Genomic DNA, 22,367 nt, shown 5'->3' with positions numbered 1-22,367 from the left:
TATGCTTTGCATTTCCCCTCGCTGTGTGCTGTGTGACTGAGAGGGAAAGCACCGTGTACACAGGCCTCACACACAAACAAACACGCATATGTATACAACTAATCTAATACACACACGAATACATTGTCCTTCTCCACGGATCCTCCAAAATTGACCGTAATGTGTGTGGATGTCTCCCCGTTTATGATTTGTCTGTGTGGAGCCGGTGAGTTTGACAAACAGTTGAGCTGATCTGCAGCCTCATTTTTAGGATTAGGGTCTCTGTGAGCCGGTTAAAACAATAAGATTCTACCCTCTTTCGGTTCTGATCCAAAATCCTGCCCCTGGTGTTCATCCATAGTGTTTTTACCCTTTTGCCATATTGCTGAATCGCCCAATCGATTGGATATATTGTCCAATCGATTCCAATCAGTTCATTGTGACAGCCCTCGTTAGCAGCAGTGACCCCAGAGTTGCTTGTTAAGCATTTTAAGGGTCAAGACATTGGAGGTGATTTGGAGTCTGGAGGGCAAAGTGCACCAGTCTGCCAACACCCCAAAGAAATTGTAATATAAATCAGGTGTGTGTATCCTATGATGGACTTTCAACAGGTGCAATGTAGCTCAGATCCAGATATTGTTCTTGATATTATCTGATATCTGATAGTTATGGATATAGCTCCAGAAGAACACGAAGTCCACAATACCACTGTAAAGATGGTAAATGAGACTGTGGGGTCTTGGTGGAGGTATGAGCCCTCAGGATATTTTCTGTTTGGTGAAGCAAACAAAGCAAAACAAAATAAAACCACCAACAACCTTAACTTTCCTTGTTTGCACCTATTTTCCTCCATTTCCCTTTGCAATCATATTAACATGCAGCAAAAAAAAAGGAGCTGTGAGTTTGATGATTTTTCTGTTTTGAGTTTAAAGACCTCACAGCACAGATATAGAAAGGAGGCTTCGGGTGGGGCAGTGGAGGCAGGCACAGTGCTTAAAACATAATAGCAGGTACAAAACATCAGTTCTCTCAAAGTGTGATCACCTTTTTAGTATTGCTTGTTAAAATTGCTCCACGGTGTCACTTTGGAGTTTATTTGTGTATATATTTTGTTTTTCAGGGGTTTGTAATGACATCTTAACAGAGCCAATATGTGAAAAAATCCATCTTAATTTCAGATCTGAACTAAAGTGCATCAACATTCTGAGAATCGTTAGGTTTTGCTCACTTTTACTAACTAATAAACGGCGTAAATATAAACTTATATGCATTCCTAAATGTTAAGACCTGGTCTCAGCTCCTAAATTATTTACGAGACTTTTACGGAGTCATATCCTGGTTGACAGATGGCCGCGTTGTGCTGACGGAGGCGGAGATAATCCACTTTCCAACTAAGAAAACACATTTTTGGGAAAAGTATGATATAAAAAAAGAGATGTACCCGCACACTGGAGTTAAAGCTCCATAAAATCAAGTTTATTGGCAAAGTGTCAGCAAAGATGGTCTCCTTGAAGTAAATACCCACTTGAAGGAAACACGACTTTTACCATAAGTGGAATTAAACATTGATATAGGAAATTTTGTCCACATTTATTATTCAGGGATGTCTTACTGCAACATTTACTCAGTGGAAATACCCTTTAACTCACAGATTTTGAGAGGCTGCACTCTATGATTGTCATTTTATTCGTTTAAACCGCATGCATGTTTACACCGCAAGTCAGTATTGTGCAGAAACAGCCGCGGAGGGATGAGTCACTTTCGGAGGCATTAATCAACCCTGATGAATGCTGTGATCCATCTGTGGTGCATTGCGTTCGGAGGCCTGCTATTGACTGATTCAGTGACGACATCACTGCTTTTATTCTCTATACGCTACCACTTTACTATGCAGCGTCAAGTACATTAAGTTGCATCAAGAAGGCTAATTTGATGATGAAGGAAGCAGCCATCTCCAATCTCAAACTCCAAACCTAATTAGTATATGACATAGACTATACAAGCATTGTAATGTATTGTAATTCATATGTGCCTTTACTGGTAACAAGTAAAAGTAAAGTGGATTTAAGAAGAAGTGCAGAAGGTTTTTTTTGTATTTGTGCTGCCAGTTAGAGGCTTGTTATCATAATGAGCCTTCGATGTCCACTTCCACTCTTCCCTCGCTGGTCTGGCATTAACAAAGCGAACCCTCGATGCAGACGTGCAAAAAGGAGGCAACAGGCTCAGGGCCGAGGGCGGAGGAGGAGGAGGAGGAGGAGGAGGGGCTGGATTGTGATTTAGCCTCAAGTTTCACTGCGCTCAGCACAATGACACGACTTTGCCGGAAAGTTGCTTATACAAAGCTGCTTTAGGTCCTATTTATTTTTTGCTTAGATTTTTCATTCAGAAGTCAAAGTTTAAGACAAATCTGTGGAGTATTCCATGAAAGTTTTTTCCAGGTCAGAGGGAATATTTGTTGGTGTGAGGCTGGTTCTGTTCTTGTTTATCGTATCATAGCACGCCTTTGATTCTCCTCTGTGTGTGTGTTCTCTGGCTGAGTATTGAGGAAACATTTACAGTAGATTATCAATGAGCAGCGACATTCCAGCCAACATTAAAGCCTGTACACTGTCGTAAAAACTTTGGCACTGGCTCAGCATGCAGAGACTTTACCGACTGTATCTGATATCTACGGCTTCTTTCTACTTTACCCAACACCCAACCTATCCCACTGTCCCTTCCCTTATCAGGAAGTGGCAGTGAGCGAGCGCAGCAGGAGGGGTCAACTTCTGGAGGAGCCGAAGATGATGCTGTTCAGGGGGAACTCTCTAAGCCTCCAGGTGTCCATCCAGGATGTCCCTCAGTTACTCTGGAGCATCAAGCCTTTCACCACCTGCCAGGTAAGCGTCAGTGTGTCTGTGTATCACTTACTATAAAGAAATGTAAAGCAGAAAGCCGGTTTAAATGTGCTGCACGGTTCCGATTTGAACCAGGCTGTGTGTTATCAGAGAGAAGCCATGCTTCTTCATCTTCTCAGCTTCCTCTGTTCCATTAAAGCGCTCTCCTCTGCCCGTTTCCCCCTTTCTTACATGGTCACATCAAAGCTGAAGGACAGCAGCGAGGGCGCAGCGGGAGCTCAACAAAGCTGTCTATCTCTTACACCCACACCCACACACACACACGACCTTTCAAAATTAATTATGACCGCCAGGCACACCCAAACACACACACACACACACACACACACACACACACACACACACACACACACATTGTAGTTATCTACCCAGGGGTCTACATGGTGCATGCTCTGTTCTGTCCTGTGATGTTTATCCTGTCCAGTGACATCCTATTAGCACAATTAGCCTCCCGTCCTACAGCCAGCATACCAAGGTTTTCTTGGACAGATTCCCCATCTGGAGGTTCTACAGGGAAGATGACTGTGGGCGCTCATTCAGGCACCACTCTGGTCTGAAGGAGGCTTTTACAAGTAGCCACCCTCCTGTCTGATGGATCTGAAGAGTGCATGATTCATCCATAAAACAGTGTGTTATACCTGTTCTCACTGCCATGACTCCCACTGTCTGGGTCACACAGTAGTTAGCCATGGAATTCAAAATGGGACCTTTCAAATTCTATTCACTCAAAAGCACTTTTACTGTTGGGTTTGGTTTGTTTTTTTAAGCTCAAAGTTTTGGATTGAAAGGAGTAAATGATGGTGTTGCCGTTCCAGTTGTTCTAATTGCAGTTATCTAACAGAGAGAGGGAGTTTGAGTCGGAGCATTGTTAAAGTGCCAGAAATGTGAGGTTGACGCTGGAAGAATTGTGAACAGTAATTCAAACCCAGAGGTCCCGAACTGCCTGGATTGATTTCAACATGTAAGACGTGATGCGATATGCAATCTTAGGAGGAATGCGGCGTTTCAAATGCATTATGTTTCTCACACCGGAGATCTCACAACAAGGATTTAATTGGCTTGTGACACCTAAAAGTTGTACTTCTTCATCTCAACTTTTGAGTTTCCATATTGGCGACAAATGATTGATTAGTTGACAAACAAATTAACAGCTTTTTAATGAGCAATGCTGTAGTCATTTATTACGCAAAAATGTCCATAATTTGATCATTCCAGCCTTTCAAACTGGAGAATTGGAGTAGTTTGTCCTTCTTTCCTACCTCTGTAAATGGAAAATCTTTGTTTTTTCAATACATCTCAGGCCAAATGAGTAATATAAGAACATCTATGAACTTTGATTCATGGTGACATTTTATACACTGCACTATTAATCAAAGTATGAATACATTATTCATAAAAAGAGAAGAATCATTAGTTACAGTCCTACCTTTCATTGTAATGTGAGCTTAGGTCTATAACACAGCATGTATTGACCCGACTGAACTCAAGGAAGCTTTGCATAATTGTCGTCGGTTGCGAAATCAGGAGGTAACTTATAATGTGTAATTTAATACTTCTTCCGGTGTTTTCAACTAGTAAAGGGAATACGGTGCATTCAAGTCCCACTGCTGGTTTTCTTTCCGATGCCTAAACTATTTAATTAGGTGCCGTCATTGATTGGCTAAAGAAGCTACTCATTCAGTTTTGATTTATCACGTAAACAGCAAAGTGGGTGGAAAGGGAAGGTGCCTCCAACCAGGATGTGATGAGTTTGTCTGTCTCTCTCCCCTCTTTTCCTTTCATCCTTCCCCTCTGACCGCTCTGTCCCTCCGTTGCGCCGCAGGAGTTCGCCTTTTCTCAGGTGTGGGCCAGTAACCAGCATCCCCTGCAGTGTGCCTTCTCCCTGGAGCGGTACAGCCACTCCACGTCTCAGCTCTCCTGCAAGATCAGCGTACGCCAGGTCAAAGGCGAGGAGCAGATTCTCCAGGTCTACACGTCTGTGGTGGAGGTGGGAGAAGAATTATGAGAGTGTGTGTGTGTGTGTGTGGGCGGGCACGTCTCCAGCTTGTTAATAGGTTCTTTTATGACACCGAATAACTCCTGATTTGATTTAAGGGCTTGCTTAATGAGCCTCTCACGGAGTTTCAAATATATAGACGGCAAAGTGTCTTGATGAGTCAAAGTGAAGACGCTTGAAAGACAAACTTGTCATCGTGACCTTGTTTTCAGACTGAGGTGCTGTAACAAAAGATTTTTGAGTTTCATGATCACACCAAACTCCATGTCTCTCTCTCTCTCTCCCTCTCTCTCTCCCTGCCAGAATGAAAAGGGAGTGGTTCCCTTTTTCACCCAATCAGACTGTACCATCACCTCTCAGACAGGGTCAAGGGCCTTTAAAATCCCCCTGTCCATACGTCAGAGGATCAGCGCCACCTTTGACACGGCGAACGCCAAGGGGAAGGACTGGCAGCTTTTGGCTCAAAAGCTCCACATAGACAGGTAGGAGCTAACGCGCTTCATCACAAACGGCCGGACAATGGTTCTGTCATTCTTTCATCTGCCGCTGCTGCTGTTAACCCTGAAAATCACTTTGAATACTGCGTACTTCTGCCACACTTCAAATTGAATTTCTTTTGTGAGTCGAATGAAAATATGTGACCTTCTCGATTCCTGAGCTGAAACTATCCGAAAAAGATGAAAGTAGTTCCAGGGGAAAAAGACAAATTAAAGGATATTCCACTCTAAATGTTTTGGACAGGTTGTCGTGTGTGTTGTTGTGATTGATTCCTTCACATACCAGTCCAGTGGAGTCTATTAGAATAGCGCAGTATCTCATACAATGTCTGGAAGGGCTTTACAGGCCCACACATGATGAGTTCCTGACCCAGCCCTAAGCTCTGCAAGCAGACACTGAAAAACTGCCTTAAAACCCTTCACCTTTGCTGAGGCCTTGTTTGCTTTTTACAGACTTGGCAAAAGCGTCAAGATTGTTTACAAGCCAAGATCTGTCAAACCTATCTAGTGGAGGATTTTTATGGTGCAGCATTTTAGGGTAGTAAATCAAACTGAGATTCAATGAAAGTGTGTTCCTTTAAGAAGCCTATTTATACATTTTGCTATGCCCTTGTCGCTTTGTATACACAGCCAAATGGGGCGCACCCAATGTTAGACTTGCAATCAGATGGGGAGTGCTGGGTGTCTAAAATACGTCTCCCACAAGGGTAAATTATAAAAATGCACTTGCAGTTTGCAGGTTGTCATCTGCCATTCAGATAATATAACATTTAAGGAATGTCAGCTTTACTTATGTAAGTCTGCAGGTGTTGTGTTTCCCCTGTTGTGTTTTGTTCAGTAAAGGATTCATGGAACAACACATAGGCAGTGAAAATGTTGTTTTTTTGAAACGTATATCCTGGTCTGGCCACTACGTAAATGCTGTTCCCTCTTTGAATAGTATATTTAATCTGGGATTTAGGCACTGTGTCAGGCCTTATCTTCCATCAGCAGCCAGCCCTCAGTAACACACCACAGTGCTGATTCCATTATAGATCTACAAACACACGCGCAGACCAACAGAGAGAGGGAGAGAGAGAGAGAGAGAGAGAGAGAGAGAGAGAGAGAGGGGCACGAGCCAGCTTTAGCATATTCAGACTAACCGGAGAAAAAGGCGTCCTCGTTCTGCAGGAATACGAAGGAAGGTCTCACACCCCTGACGGCCCACCCTCTGGCATGCAGAAGGCGGTTCATGTTAGCAGCGCTCATTAACAGCATCTCCACATGAGCTTCATTCCCCAACTCTCCTGCTAGAACTCTTCAGAGGTCCTACCGGTCATTATTTGCTCAGGCTGCCGGGGAGATTTTACTTGTTTGGTGATGGGTGATCTCTGTTTGTGCTGCAAAGCAAGTCAATAATCAAGTGCTTAGAGCCACGAAGGTTCTTAGATCTATGCTGTTGGCTTTGTGAAGCCCCTGAGGGAGAGCGAAGGGAGAGAAAGTGAATATCTCTTCTCCTTTTTGTTTTTTTTTGCAAGTTAGTCTGAAAAACAAAGAGAAGGCAGGAGTTATCCAAGACATTCTGATAGAAATTGTGTGTTGGAGGAATTCTACATCAATGAGTCATTTTCCAGAAGGTGCAAATAGAATTTCTGATACTGGGAGGAAGTAAGGGGTGTTTCAGAGATTTCTTATGCCTCCCCCCCGAGCCCACCAAGGGGCATGTAATGAGAATGTTTCTACCTTGTTAAGAGAATTTTCGCAATTATGACTCTGGATGTGTGGGAAGGCCGTCACGTCAAGTTGGGAAAGAGGGGAAGGGAGAGATGGGGGGGTAAATGTAGCGGCAACCGCAGGGTTTCATCTTAATCAAACAGTGCACTCTGTTGGACAGGGACTGTAGCAGCAGATGAGGAGGAAACGGGTCACTGCTGTACGGACAGATTCCAGCATTCTGACATCGAAACAACAAAAATTGCTCGCAGTAATATTTGTTTTTGTATTGCAAAACATTCTCACTTTAATTTTAGAAGAGCTGCCACATTTTCTATGGTGTAATTATATATTCCACTACAACCCACTTGATATAATTACTTCCCAGAGTGGATCTATGCCATCTTTCCCTTGCTAATATAATTAGTGCAAAGCAATCTGTTCTCTCTATGAGGAGTCTCTTGCGCGCTCATTTTACCTCTTGCCATCTCACTCTCCTCTAAAAGTATCATCTGTTTTCGTTACCCCTGTAGGAACCTGTGCTACTTCGCGGGTCAGGAGAGTCCATCATCGGTGATCCTGAGTCTGTGGGAGGCCCAGCACCAGGATTCGGGGGACCTGGATTCTCTGGCTAGCGCCCTAGAGGAGATCGGCAAGGTTCAGTCCTCCAAAACGGCCACTCTCGGATGCAGCAAAGATGAACAGGACTCGGAATTCACTAGACTTGGGTAGGGTACGTCTGAGGAAGATCGAACACGGGAATCAAATCATAATGAACCTTTATTGCATGAACACTAATGATCAGGTAAGGAGGCGGCGACTCAAAGACGACAGCAGGGAGGATCAGTGTTTGGACTATTACTTAAAAAAAAGGGGACACCTCAGAGAAACCGAACGGCACATACAGACAGAAGGGAACGAGGGAAAGACGTTGAAGAGAGAGGAGAGGAAAGACGAGATGGACTACAAACCTCTATTCATGTTGTTGTTTGGTCACGTTGAGCAGAGTGGCACCACCAAAACATCTTGGGAACTCATCTTTGATTGAGAAATATCAACTCTTGACATTTTACCAAAAGAGCAAGTCCGTAACCTGTAAGACAGCTGAGGGGTTTTGGATATGAAAGGATGCGATGTGTTTCATTCAAACTGCAAACAGGTGAATCTTGTGACCTTCCCAGGATAGAGTATGGCAGATACTAGCCCTCCCTCTCCTCCTCCCCCCAACAATCCTCCGGGCTGTCAAATTGCTTCGTGTAATGTCACCATGTTGTCATTCATTTTCTATTTATCCCCCTATGCTGCTTCTTCTTCTTTCTTTTTTTTCTTCCTTTGCCGTCTCTTAAAGTTAGCGCTGTGTCAGACACGAAAAGAAACACGAGGAATATTCCTATTTGTCGTAAGAGTCAGCGCGTCCATACTAATCAGATCAGAGACACTGACAGCGATTCTCAACACTGATTAGCACTAAATTTAATTTGCCGACGCTGAAGTGCTTAGAGAAAAAAGAAACTTCGGGAGCTAATTAAAGGAAAAGATTGTCTAAGTGATACAACTCTCTCAAAGCTTTTACAGGGTTACCCGGGAAAAGTGATAACACACGTATGCAGACTCACAAATGCACTTTGTGGCACCCCTAAGGCACCGGTTGGGCTCGAGCAACATTTCCACCCCCACCTACCCCTCACAAGGTGAAACCTATATTGAGAGCACCGGCTGCAGAGGATGATCATTTAGGGGAATTATCTGTGCTGGATGAGGGAAATGCAGCCAGAGGTGAGCCTCAAACACTAAACTCTTATCGATTGACTTCTTCTTCTTCTTCTTCTTCTTCGTCTTCTTCTTTGGGGAGATGTAAGAGTTGCAGTCTCGCAGCATGCGCGCGCTCTCAACATATCCATACTGCAGTCGTCGTTTTCTGTGCAATAAGCAGCTTCATGCCAGACAGCGGGGAACATTCCATACATTGTGAAATTGTTGGCACTGGTCTTAGTGGTGTGGATTTCCTGGACCCTGTGGGACTGGAGTTAAGTGGATTTTTGAATATAGTTGTGTTATTTTTCCTGCAGAGGAGCCGGAGCCTGATTGGAGCTGACTATTTTGCATCACGAGGAGTCGGAGCGGATACGTTGATACGCTCCGTCTTTATCTATTCTTTCTCCCCCCCCCACCCCACCACAATTCCACCTCCCCTGCAGATTTGTCGTGATCAGCAAGAGCTCTGCATTAAGTTGCTCCTAAACTGAATAAAGTGACTCTGTGTTCAACCCTGTGTTGGCTCTCTCATTTCATCTACTTAATTTGAAATCGGAAGTGCCAAACGTCTCGCGCGTGTGTGACGGAGAATTCGGCTTCAATGAATCTTCTATACGTTGTATTTTAGCAAAGAGATGAAACAGAGACCCAGACATGGCAGCAGGTCAGATCCACATCCAGCAGGTCAGTGGGTGCTGAATTGTGTCGCAGGGCACCAAAACAGAACCTAGAGATGAGTGTGTAATTACTCCATCGTGGTCATAGAGATTTTGTGACTTAAGTGTCAAGGAATTAACATTTTAGAAGTTCACACACGAAAAGGAAATCTCTGGATATCCCGTGCAGTCTGTCTAATCCGTGCTGGGACGTTTTGGAACAGTGAAATGTCTCTGTTTGGGCTTACTTGTGGTGAAAGTGTTTACTCATCTCGGAGCCGCCACAACACACTGCTGTCCTCTGCTATTTAAGTGATCAAGAGTCCTTTAAAGGGGCACATATGCAAGTTTGGTATGTAATTCGTGTAGATGTCCAGCCAAAAGTGATGGTTCCATTTCATTCATGAGTTGAGAGTCGAGCTGAAATTCCCATTGCCGTTAATGTCACATGATGGAGAGCTCTGAGCTGTCAATAAGCCTTCATCTTTCTGTGTAGATCAAAAGGGACAACACCTGACCTCTGCTGTGAGATGACTGTAAAGGGAATGCAATTGATGTGGAGGAACCCATAGAGACAACTCCAGAATCCAGAGGAGGCTGAGTCAGATGCACTTACAGAGGACCGGGCATGGATTGGATACTTAAATATAAGTCATTTAGGATTAAGAGATACAATTTTTGTGACTATGCAAGCACTCGTTGGTTACCAAGTCGATGTTGAGGGAGAGACAACCTCAAGATAGCTCATCTGAGATTATTATCTCAACTGCAGGAGGAGAAGCGCTAAGATGAACCCCTTTATTCTACTCCTACGGTCAAATTAAGTATGAAAAGTGACAGTTTAGGGTTCAAATGCTCGATAGGCAACCCCATACCAAATAATCTGACTAATCTGTTCCTTCGTGCTAGAATCAGATTCCCTCATCTGCTATCAAAGAAGAGGAACAAGATCTTTCCTGAACTATAATTCGACAAAATAACGTGGAAGTTTTATCCTGATTCTCTCAAAGTAAAGACACGGAATTCCGAAGCACAATCACGCCTCATTACATCCTGGATTTTTCCGTCAGGCCGGACAGGGAGTGGGAGGAACACGGTGCCCAATAACGATCATGGGTCAGAGATCTTATGCCCCAATATACCTCACTGTGAAAGACGGTGAAAGGACAGGCCATGGACAACGACCATGTGCTGTATATTAGGCATTAAAAGCTGAATTGTGTCATTTCGTCTGCTATTACCACCGTCTGGCTAGAAGTACAAAAGAAAAATTTTCATTTCATGTATGAGCGTTTCAAGGCGACCTCTTGACCTGAACTCCACGACACGGCCAACCCCCTCTTCAGGATGTGACCCGCATCCTTCGCAAAGCTCTGTTGTGACACATCTCTTGAGAACTTTTGTATTGTATCAACAAGAGTCGTCTCACCTTGGGGATAGAAGCAGACAGATGAGTTTGGATCATAAGAGATGGGATAGAACACTCCATTCCTCGCAGACCTTTTAGAAAACAACACGTGGAATAACAGAGAGAACAGCCAAGAGGATCCAATGAGGAGGACAAGACGGCACATGGAATGTTTTCTCAACCAATCTGGAGGTTTATCTGCGTATGACCGCACATGACCTGAAATGACTTTTTATAGAAGCAAAGAATCCAAATCTGCTAAGTGGATGGAAGGCTGGTGGCTTGATTAACGGCCTCATTATCGCTTGCAGGTGAAGAACTCCACAGTGACGCTAAGGACATTTGCCAACTTTTCACACCACAGGAGGAGATAATTGATGAAGATATTACTCTTAAAGAATCTGCACCGCAAAGGGAAATACCATCGACATCACACTGCATTCCTTAATGTCAAATTCGGCTCATTTTAAGGTGCAGGGACCAGAGGAAGGAGTCATATTTTGCTATGCAGATCTGATGGGACAGCGACAAAATCCAGATTTTGGAGGTTTAGCGGACAGGTTGGAGTGAAGGTTACTTTGGATAAGATTTTGTTTTTGGAAACCTGTTTTTTTTGGGGCACTGGGGCCCTGAGGCTTGACTTGAAATCGACTTTGTTGGCGCATGATTTGGACAGGGAGGGCTTATGCTGCCAAATCTAATCCCAAATATATTTTCTGTTTTCCAAGGTGTCCACTTATAACCTCGCGAAGAATGGAAATAAATTAAGCTTTGCGCCTTTAATCAAAACTCATTTTTGTTGAATTTCAGAAATATGTACTTACAATTTTCCAAGATGAGAATTATGTCCCCCAGGCTCTCTCTCTCTCTCTTTCTCATTCTCTCTCTCTCTCTCTCTCACACACACACACACAGACACAATTTTCTAGCTATATTCATGAAGAAATTGTGCCTCTCCAAGTAGTTTTGGTGTCACCTGAGAACCTGACCAGAATGCTTAAAGTAACTTTTTAAGTGCACAAAGTTCCATACATAAGAAAGTGTAAGCTACTGTATATGCAAGCTGTGATGGTTCATTCCCCTGCCCGGTGCCCAGTGTAGAACCTGCTCTATACTTCACAGAGGTGTTTCCTAAGAATACTGAAGCATTTAAACCTGTTGTCTCTGATGCCAGGAAAACTTACTTAATGAAACGGACTTAAAAAAAAAAAGATCTGACCGTCTGTAAACTTAAGGATGCTCACTGTGTCCGTCTCTGTGTCCTTTTCAAAAGCTCAATAACTCAGTGAGTGTGAGTGTGTTAAGTGTGCGCGCGAGGTTGTGTCCAACTTTTAAAGCCGTTTTCTGTGTCCTTTGAAAATCCAGCCTAGTGCTACTATGTCAGCTCATGTGTGACGTAATGCCAGTTATCTTAAGATATGCATTGCTTTTTCGAAAGTAGAAAACCACAACAAAAGTGTATCAGTTTGGCAAACATGTGACATATGTGTTCATGTGATATTTTAATTTATTCTTTTTCTACAGTTGTGCTTTTTCTTTTTGGTAATTCGCCTTTTAAAAATTGTAACTCACATATGGCTTGAGTCGTGAAAGTGTTCAATTCTACTAATTCTTTAATTCTAGACTGATTCTTCTACGTTTTCACAGCATTTCAACACATTCTCTGTACTCTGCTTTTGAATTAAGTGCTATATGAATGTTTCTGTTCAGCAGGTGACATAGTGAGACAGCCACGTTTCTCATTCCTGTTCATGTTTCCTTAAGCCATTATTGTCTCTCCTTTATTTCAAATGATTTGCAAATTTTTGAAATTCTATATGCTATATTGTGTTGAAATAAATATACAGTGAAAGCTTCAAATTTCCTGTGTTTTCTGAGTCGTTTTGGCCGTTATAAGTAGCCAATCATTGCAGCATGATGAGTGGAGCCAGGCTCTGTTCTCAAGTAAGTTATTACATTTGCATCCCCTCATTTCAAATTCATATCATTCTCTGATTCGGAAACACATCATACATACCCAGAGAACACAGTAATCATACTGACTCTGTGCATGCGCTACGGTTTGATCGCAGTAAGGACAAATACATTTGCCTTTGAAATACTCAACTTATTGCCTCCATCAGACCTGGTTCAAAGTGTTCATATGCATGTAAATGTACTGAACGCACCAAAATCAGTGCAAAGATTTCAAAATAGACTTCTGTGAAATGAGTGTGTGTAATATGGCCCCTTTAAATGTGTGAGGAACTTCATCAACGCAAGGGAGGGACACAGAAACGAGGAGAAAGAGAGCAGCGTTTTCTATTTTTCATGAGCTGGAGGTCCACAGGGCTTTAGACTCCATCTATAGTGCAAAACTAGACAAAGTAAAACACAACAATTGTTTATCATAATTAAGTTATTCTAATGGATTCACAAGGGTGTCTGAAAGTGCAAAAATAACAAAAGCAGACATTAACTGAACAAAAAGAGGGAACGAGTAGAACCGTCGGGCCTGTGTGTGTGTCGACGGGAGTTGGGACTGAAGTGTGTGTGTGGGGGCGGCGGGGTATTTTTCCCACCGGAGCCCAATATGCACTTGGGTTATTGTAACAAAAGTGTTCACCAGCTGCCATTTGATCTAATGAGGCATTTCAAGTGTCCCTTTTACCCGCACTTTAACATTTCCATCAGCCAAGCACATGTTGACAACTCCAAGCACGACTCATGTGAGCATAATGGCAGCAGCCTTAATACACAATATCAATCATGTTATATGTCAAAGATCATTTTCCAGCTTACACCCAACATATAAACCCTAATCTAAGGATCAATAACATTTAAGGTAAGCATTTATCTGTTCACGACCTGTATTAGACATTAAAAACAATGTCAACATGCTGGTTGACAATTGTTTTGCTTATTGTTGTGAGCAATCATAGGAAATATAGGAATATAGCTCATATTTAAAGTGAAGCAGCTGGAAGTAGGACAATCAATCTTGTGTTCTTTCTACTCAGGACTTGTAATTATTTTCCTTAAATAATTGAAGTGTGAAAAATGTTCATTCAAATCGACCTATTCAGTCTATTTTAGCGCTAAACCCTTTTTGAATAATTGTATTATTAAAGCTGCATAATAAATGATAGCACACATACAGCGCAAATAGATCAACCAAGAGGCCTGCAAACTTCAGCAGAACTAGCAGCTAATGCATTTTTGAGCACCAGAAATGTGACGAAAGAAAGAAAGAAAGAAAGAAAGAAAGACTTCCTGCTTTATTATTGCATAGACAGACAGTGTGTATCCAGCATATTTTGCCACATACAGTGTTATACCTTGTTGAACAGCAGGTGGCACTGTATACTTTCGTCATACTTAAATGAACTTGTCCAGGCATGCCAAAAGTGTGTCTATGCACACACACACACACACACACATACACACACACACACAACAGCGAAGTTGTTTCCATGACATGTGAGGCAGCCTCACAGACTTGCATGTGTGCCCCCTTTAATGAGTGAGTGGGGTCCAGGCAGCGCTGGCAGTCACAGGCCTGTTCCGCCCTGTCTGACAATGCCAAGTGCAGCTCAGCTCTCACCCAGGAGACACAGCGGCCCTGCAGAGCGAGATTCGCATTCCTGCCCCGTGCACGAGTCATCAGTTTGCAGTCGCAATGGCTGCTTGATTTTTTCCGTTCGCTACTTTTCACATTTGGAATATGGCGAGTTTACGCACTAATAATGTTCAGGCACATTTCTAGCCGCTACCAGTTGAACCAAGTCCTGTTGCTCAGTCATGCAAACCATGTCCGAGCCGGATGTCATCTGTCCCAGCCAGGCAAACAGGCAGGGCGCAGGCTTTCCCAGCAGGCCTCTCTCTTCCCCTCCAGACGCTACACACACACATGCACACACAAACACACACACACAGCCGGAGCCCTCTCGCCCCGTCTAACATGCCCCACCCCGCTCGCCTCTGGACAACTGCTCTGACTCAAACGGATTAAAGATGACTCTCTTCTCTCGCTTTCTTTTTCCTTTTTTCCAATCTCTCTTGACTTCTCTTTTCTTTCCATGCCGGATGAAAGGCCTCCCAGACACCCACTCCATGCGCATACCATTCAGGCCAGGACACACAGGAAGTCTATGTGCTGCACGGATAGAGGGCTGGGGGGGGGCGGGGGGTGGGGGGGAGGAAAGGAGGGAGGGAGGGCGTGAGGGGAGAGAAGGGGGGAATGCTGCAAGGCGGGGGGTGAGGGGAGAGGGGCTAAATGCAAGTCATGTGAAGCTCATGAGAACTAACCTACAAAAGTGGGAATCTTGTTTTTCCGTTGGCCAACTCTTCCCTGTTGTGCTTTTTTTTTGTTTGTCGCATTTCTTAATCCCGTTCCTAATTTGTCGCTTTCCTTCCTGTTGCCATGGGAATCCGGAGCCTTCATCTGTATTTTTCAAGACAAACATTCCCACCTCAGTTTGGTGCAGATGGCAGAGAAAATGGATCCTCTGTCCCGCATATTCAGCAACAGAGACGTGTTTGTGTCGATGCCAAGCACTAATTCATTGAAGCAATAAATGGTATTTGCACAGCGGAGAGTGTTTTCTAATAACTGCACGTTGGCTTTACGCGCCGCTTCCTTTCAACAACTTTGGGTCATTGGTTTTAAAAATGGCAAATGGGTGCAGAAGCAGAGTGGAGCTACAGACGGTGACTAGAAGAATTCTCGTGAAGGTTTTGTTTTTTTTCGTGTGAGGCGTGAGAAATTTAGTTATGAGATTAGCCTCAACCCAAATTTGCCATGGAAGTGTGAATAATTGCATCACGTGGACTCGATTGCTGAGAGCATTTGTGACTTTCACTGGGTGTATTGGCCCAGTGTGTGTGTGTGTGTGTGTGTGTGTGTGTGTGTGTGTGTGTGTGTGTGTGTGTGTGTGTGTGTGTGTGTGTATGTGTGGTGCGGGGGTTGTGACTGCAGCCCCAGCTCACAGGGCCCCGGCGTCACGTCGCATGCTTTGAATTACTGTACATTTGTGGCTGGTAGACAGTCGGCTGCCAACTGTCTCTGACTGGATCAGACAGCTAACATCAGCACTGTGGGTTCTGCCACGAGTCCTCCTTTAATTCCTCCTCACCGTCTTTTTCCAGCACGCTGTCCTCTGCTGGCTCAACCTTACCGCCATTTCTTACTTTTTCACACACAAAACCGCTGCTGACTGTCTCTATTTTTAATCATCTCCTCCGCACTGTCTCACTGACTAAGGCTTATTTGTTTCTATTATTTATTCAAGCCACTTTCACTCTAAAGTGCAGAATTTGGATTTGGCAGTGGTGGAGCAAATATTCCAATTCTTTACTTAGACAAGATCCTGCACAAAGGGCTTTTCTCTGCAGTGAACTTATACAAAGTCAAATCAAAGAAAGAAAGAAAGAAAGAAAGAAAGAAAGAAAGAAAGAAAGAAAGAAAGAAAGAGAGAAAGAAGGCAGGTGGCGAAGAGAGAAAGTAGGAAGTACAGTAGTAAAGCAGAAAAAGGGCAAATAAAGGATGGAACAATGTAGTAAAGGTGGCAGGAAAGCGTGAACGTAGCATGAAAAAAGGAAAATGTAGAAAGGAAGGAAGGAAAGAAACAAGGATGTATAGAACGGGAAGGGAATGAAGGGAGGAAGGAAGGTAAAGAGGGACGTAGGGTTGGAAAGGAAACATGGTTATGTGGAGGAAGATCTGGTGATGTTTACTTGCAATTACGTCAACTGGCAGTGAAAGAAAGAAAGAAAGAAAGAAAGAAAGAAAGAAAGAAAGAAAGATAGGGCCATCCCTATCCTATTACAGATGAACACTTAAATACCTCAGGAAACAATTATCTCCGACACACACACAGTAGATATAATATATATAAACAGTATACATATTACCACACATGCACTGACACCCACACACATTCCTGCATGCTGCACACACAAACACACAGATTTCTCAGTGTGTTTACACAGTTCACAGACAGCTAATCCTAACACTGCTGCTGACTGAAGCCTGTCTTTTGTCCGCACGCTAAAGAAAACACAGTCAGGTGACGAATCAGGCCATATTACATCAGCTCCATCGCCGCTCCAAACGCCTCACCCCCCCGACTGATCCTACAGAGGTGCCAGGGAAAGCACTGATGACATCATGGCCCAGGTTTCAACAAAGACTAGCATTCCTCAGTCGGGCTCAGGGTATAAAACACTGTGTTAATATACAGCCCGACCTCAGCCGGACTGAACCGGTCCTGAAGATTCTCCTCCCTACACCTTCTGTACTTTGACCCCCCTCGCTCAGACGCGCAAGCCAACACCTCAAAGGTTCTAGATCTTTCACCTGTGTGTGTGCCAAGTGTGTGTGGGTGTGTGTTAGGAAGTATTAGTTGGCAGGACAATCAGACACGACAATAAATTGCCGGTAGGAACTCCCACATCGTTTGTCATTTGCGTTTTTTGTATGAGCCACATTCCATTGATGTTCTTCCAAAGGTACACATATCCAGAGGTAGACACTAAGACTGAGTACACATACTTGCTTTACTAAGTATTTCCCTTTAGTTGTACTTTGAGTATTTCCACAACAGCCGCATTAAGACAATCACAAAAACCGTCTACAATCACCTACGAATATATGAAGGATTAAAGGATTAATGTCTCAGCAGGACATTAATCTTTAGTAAGCTTGACATGTTAATGGCGTCTTTACAGGTCTCCCTATCTAGCAGTTTATTCAGATCGCTGCTTGCTTGAGTACTTAAGACTAAGAAAGTAGATCATGTTACTCCAGTTCCCAGATCTTAACACTGTCAAATAGTTGATTTCAAAATGCTTCTGTTGGTTTATAAACCACTGGATGATTCAGGGACAAAATATATGTCTGATCTTCCGTCTTGCTATGAGCTGTCCAGACCTCGCAGATGGTCTGGGACAGGTCTGCTTTCTGTCCCCAGAGCCACATATCTGGAAACTACCAGAAAACCTCATGTCTACTGCAACTCTCAGCTCTTTTGAATGAAGACTGAAGACTTTTCTGTTGCTGCTGCCTTTTATTCAGTTATTTCTCACCTGTCTTGTTCTATTTCAACACTGTAACTGTATTATATTTCATTTTATATAGTTTAATTGTTTTCTCTGGATCCGCTTTTATTAACTTCTGAGATGACTCCCATTTTAGCCACAAAACGAACGCACGCACATTGCACACTTCTGCAAAGTGTACCAACAGCACACGAACGTCACACTCTTGTCAGCCATCATGACACAGCGGTTTTTATTACATTGATTAGACTTCTTACTCTGCTGCTGATATACTTATAAACTCATACAAATAGATGAATTAATTTATGTTTAAATGCTGAATATCTATGTTTGGATCAATTATGAATAGAAATGAATAGAAACAATAAAGCAGGAAGCAGATGCAAAGTGTCTATGGCTGGTTAGACTCCTGAGGACACTCTTTTCAACCAACTGTATCACCTGTCAATTGATGATTTAAATCATATGACTGACTCACTATGTTTCAAGTTGCTGGACCTCATTTCTACCAAATTTCTGAAACAAGGGAGAGGTTTGTATTGCTTCAACAAACTTTAATGCATAAAAGGGTGAATCTGAGTTTAGAGGATTTGTTAAGACAGATGCTGTGATAAAATACATCTCCATGCCTCTTCTAGGATATATTTCAAATTTGTTTGTTGTTGTATTATTTGTGTGTCTGTGAGCCAGAAGGAGCAACACACTGTACTCATGCCGGTTTTATTCCTCTAAACAGACAAGAGAAACATAAACAATAACTCTGTAAGGCCATTCATCTCAACAGAACATTCACCCTGCGACCTTTGACCTGTGACTGTAAACAGGCAGTGAATCCCTTCTGGCTGTTGTTGTTGTTAAGCTTTCTCACAGAGACGAATTGCCAGAGGATTTCCATACTCGCTAGATATTTTCGTGCTTTATGTCATGTGCGGGGCAGATGAACAGCATAAATACGTTGAATAAATGTTTAAGATGAGTTATGTGTAAGTGGCTGTACATTCCACTACTTCTGCATATTGTAAACAAAGAGATTGAGGTAATGGAAGTCCACTGTCCTTGGTGAATTCTTTCTGCGCCAAGAATGTGTATCTAACTTCTACTCAATTTCCTGTTTTGTTTTGTGTTCTGCTATGAATACAGACATGCTGTGATTGTTGTGCACTTTTATTTATGGACCAAATTGAAGCACGTACCTCCACCATGGCTGAACAAGCCTAGACAGAATAAGTCCTGTCGTAACGTTGCACTCCCTCTTAACATAAAGGAACTACGATAAAGATGTGATTTTTCTGGATTGGTCTCCATTATTATTAAAGATAGGTCAAAACACTTTGCATGTCACTGAGTCAGCATCGTCTCAGTTACACATTAGTGTGTTACATGGTTCTGCTCTATTTGTCACAGTACAACCACCTGTGCAATTTTTTATTAACTTTAAACACAATATTATTAAGCATTTCAGGTTTTTAAAAGAGGCTGTGATTAATCTATTCTATTTATTGACATACTGTTTGTTAATCTTACATGTACGGCATTTAACTACTTTGTGCCTGTTTGTGTTTGTGTACATGTTGTTTATGTTGTGTAAATGTTTATGCTGCAACACCGGGACCAAGACCAATTTCCCCAACAGTAAAAAAAAAAAAGTGGTCTTGATATCTTGATCTGACTTACCCGTGCTCTAAATTGCTTCATAACTCTCTGGGTAACAAACACACAAACACATTGAAGTGAATACAGGCAAGAGGTAATGAAGTATACAATTAAGTGAAGGCAACTGAGTCTAACACTTTCCTCTATATGTTTTTCATATTGCAAACGAAGGCATTGAGACAAGGCCACTGTCCTTTGTGTCCATGCTGTGCTGAGAATGTGGATCTAGCTCCACACAATTTCCTATTGAAATTAAATAAAAAACGATTATGTGAAGTATGCAATAGGGGTCAAACCAGGGACTATGTAGTTATTGTTGTTTATATAAATGATACAAAACGAGGAAATGATTTCAAGTCTCATTTCTTACATCTAGCATTTCATCTTCTTGTCTTTTCCTTTTTTTCCACCTTCCTAAACCACAAGTGAAACAATACCCAGCAGGCGTCACAAGATAAGTGACTGACGCTCAGGAAGGTTTTCTTTCTCTTTATTTTTGGTGCCTTTTCCTCTGCAGGTCACTTTTGGGAAACAAACCTCCAACTCACCCCATCCCACACTCACAAACACACCACGTACACACACACAGATAGACAAACACACACTGAGTCTAGTCCTCCCCGCTGCTCCTGCTCAGCACAATGCAAATGACTCCTGAGCCACACGCCATCTGGCAAGCCAAATTCCTCTACTGATAAAGTAAAAACATTCTGGTTCAACTTAAGGATGAAGAATAGCTGAGTTACGGGTGATGTGTGTTATTGTGATAGTCTAGTGTCAGAACTAATCGACCCAGCAGCCATAAATAAAGGCCTGCTCAGGATAGGCCTGCAAATAACTCAATCATACACTTCCTGTTTTTGAGCACGTAGTCAGTGACCTCAGAAGGAGGAACACAGGATGTGATCCAAGTGGAAGACCCAGATAGAGATTTCCTAGATAGTTTTAATTGAAACACATGTTTAACTTTGGCAAGAAGGCTTGGATGCATCTGTTGTGCAACTGGGTCGAATACTAAATTTATAGTCATCTTAAGACCTAACAAACAACTGAATTTCCTGTATGTTTGTATTTGTATTCACCCCAGTCTCTCCTCTGTTTACCAAGGCTGTATTCAGTATTGTAATGTGAACAAACAGCACATCCGTGTGAGGGCTGATCTCACTCTTTAACCTTCTTTGGCACTTCAGCGATTTGCTTCGAGGTCATGTGGCATTTTGTGATGGATAAAGCATAACCAAAGTGCATAACCTAAGCTCTGATGTGACCACATCACTCACATTTCATTAGCAAATCTCAACACAGGCTGTTTTCCATAATAAATGACATTTAAATCGTAGTGTACAACTAAGCTGTCACTGGAACGCCTTTTGGTCACAAGATTATTAAACTAATGATCTTACTATTTCACAACAGTGTGGGTTGTGTAAGCACTGTGAAGAAGAAGTGGGAAGCCAAGTGGCATTTACTTTATATTTGTCTTTGATATTTGTTGAAATTGCCCAATCCTCAAGTCTCTCACCACTGTCTGACTAAGCTGCAAGTCTGGTCTATTTATTCTAGTTGTGTAGTTTTGTTTGTTTATCTTGTAAATTACCCTGGCATGGTCTACTGCAGCATTTCCCAAACTTTTTTTCCCCGTTTCTCTCCCCAGATACACAGTCTTTAGACCGCAGACCCCTTTAAGATAAGACGATCCCTTGGAAACCGGTTTTAGAGGATGTTTGTTTTTTGATATGGCTTAATACAAATGGTGAAATCCTGACACGGTATCATTAAATAAGGGTAGACTTCCTCTGTAAACTGTGGGTGGAGTTCGACGTGCAGAAAAAGTCATACCTGTCTCAGAAACATCTAAGTGAGATGTAAGATGACACGGTATATCAGTTTCGATCGCAGACAAATACCAGGACCCTCTTTCATCGCTAATTTAGAGTTTGTTTAAGTGACAAAGTTCACTTTTGGAGATAGATCATTCATTGACTGGTGTTGATCCTTCAAGCTGTTGCACATTAGTTAGCTATTACTAGTTACACATTGAAAAGTTGATGGGACTTTAGTGAGTTACCCATTAGTCTGAGGAGACCCATTTGCAGAATTATTACCCCACTTCACTTTCAGATCACACTGCATTGCACAAAGAATTTAAAATGTGTTCTATTTGCTTTGAAAAACTGGGCTATGCAAGTTTACGATCTTTGATGCTGTACTTATGTATGTATGTGTTTGTGTTTATGTTTTATGTATGTCCATTTTGCCTCTGGTTACATCTGTACTGATCTGTGTACAATCCTTACACACAAAGGGAGACTGACTTGGTTTTTAAGTTGGCATTTGAATTTTCATACCAACACATATTTTTATTTAACTTCTTACATTCTGTACATTTTGGAGTTTATGAGTTCATAGAGTTTATGTTGTGCGCTTTGAACTTGCAGAATTAAGTTGGATAGAAAAACTTTGACTGAAAATAAACCACATTAAAAAGCATTGAATTATTCCCTCCATCTTCCATTTTTATCCCAAAGAGAATGAGGATAAGATATAAATGATTGTTATTGATTTATAAAAAATAACAATTTTACAACAAACCATTTTTACAATCATCAAACATCTTCAGTGTTATTGTGTGTTTTATTTTATTTTGTGAAAGTTTGAGATGCATAATATTTGGTGTTTTGAGTCGAAACTAATTTTCACTTAACTTTATTAAGATAATATATAATATGATAAAGCAGAGCTCTGATTGGCTTACTGGGGCTGACGTCACACATAACCCAGCAAGCCCTCACAAAA

At 42.3% G+C, this 22,367-nt stretch overlaps 1 protein-coding gene across 1 annotated transcript in view; it reads left to right on the top strand.

The window, feature by feature from the left end:
- LOC143010992 (netrin receptor UNC5D-like) overlaps positions 1–12,690 on the top strand; it is a 59,316-nt gene extending 46,626 nt beyond the window's left edge. The window contains exons 15-18 of the mRNA XM_076163635.1: positions 2,709–2,858; positions 4,699–4,863; positions 5,176–5,354; positions 7,595–12,690. Of these exons, the coding sequence (XP_076019750.1) occupies positions 2,709–2,858; positions 4,699–4,863; positions 5,176–5,354; positions 7,595–7,793 (693 nt within the window). The 3' untranslated portion in view covers positions 7,794–12,690. The remainder of the gene's footprint in view (positions 1–2,708; positions 2,859–4,698; positions 4,864–5,175; positions 5,355–7,594) is intronic.
- Positions 12,691–22,367: the final 9,677 nt, after the last annotated feature.

The sequence above is a fragment of the Genypterus blacodes genome, unplaced genomic scaffold (assembly GCF_046128005.1).
Source record: "Genypterus blacodes isolate CSIRO-AG114 ecotype Tasmania unplaced genomic scaffold, CSIRO-AGI_Gbla_v1 ptg000133l_1, whole genome shotgun sequence".
NCBI classification, from domain to species: Eukaryota; Metazoa; Chordata; class Actinopteri; order Ophidiiformes; family Ophidiidae; genus Genypterus; species Genypterus blacodes.
This window is presented reverse-complemented; position numbering and strand designations above follow the sequence as displayed.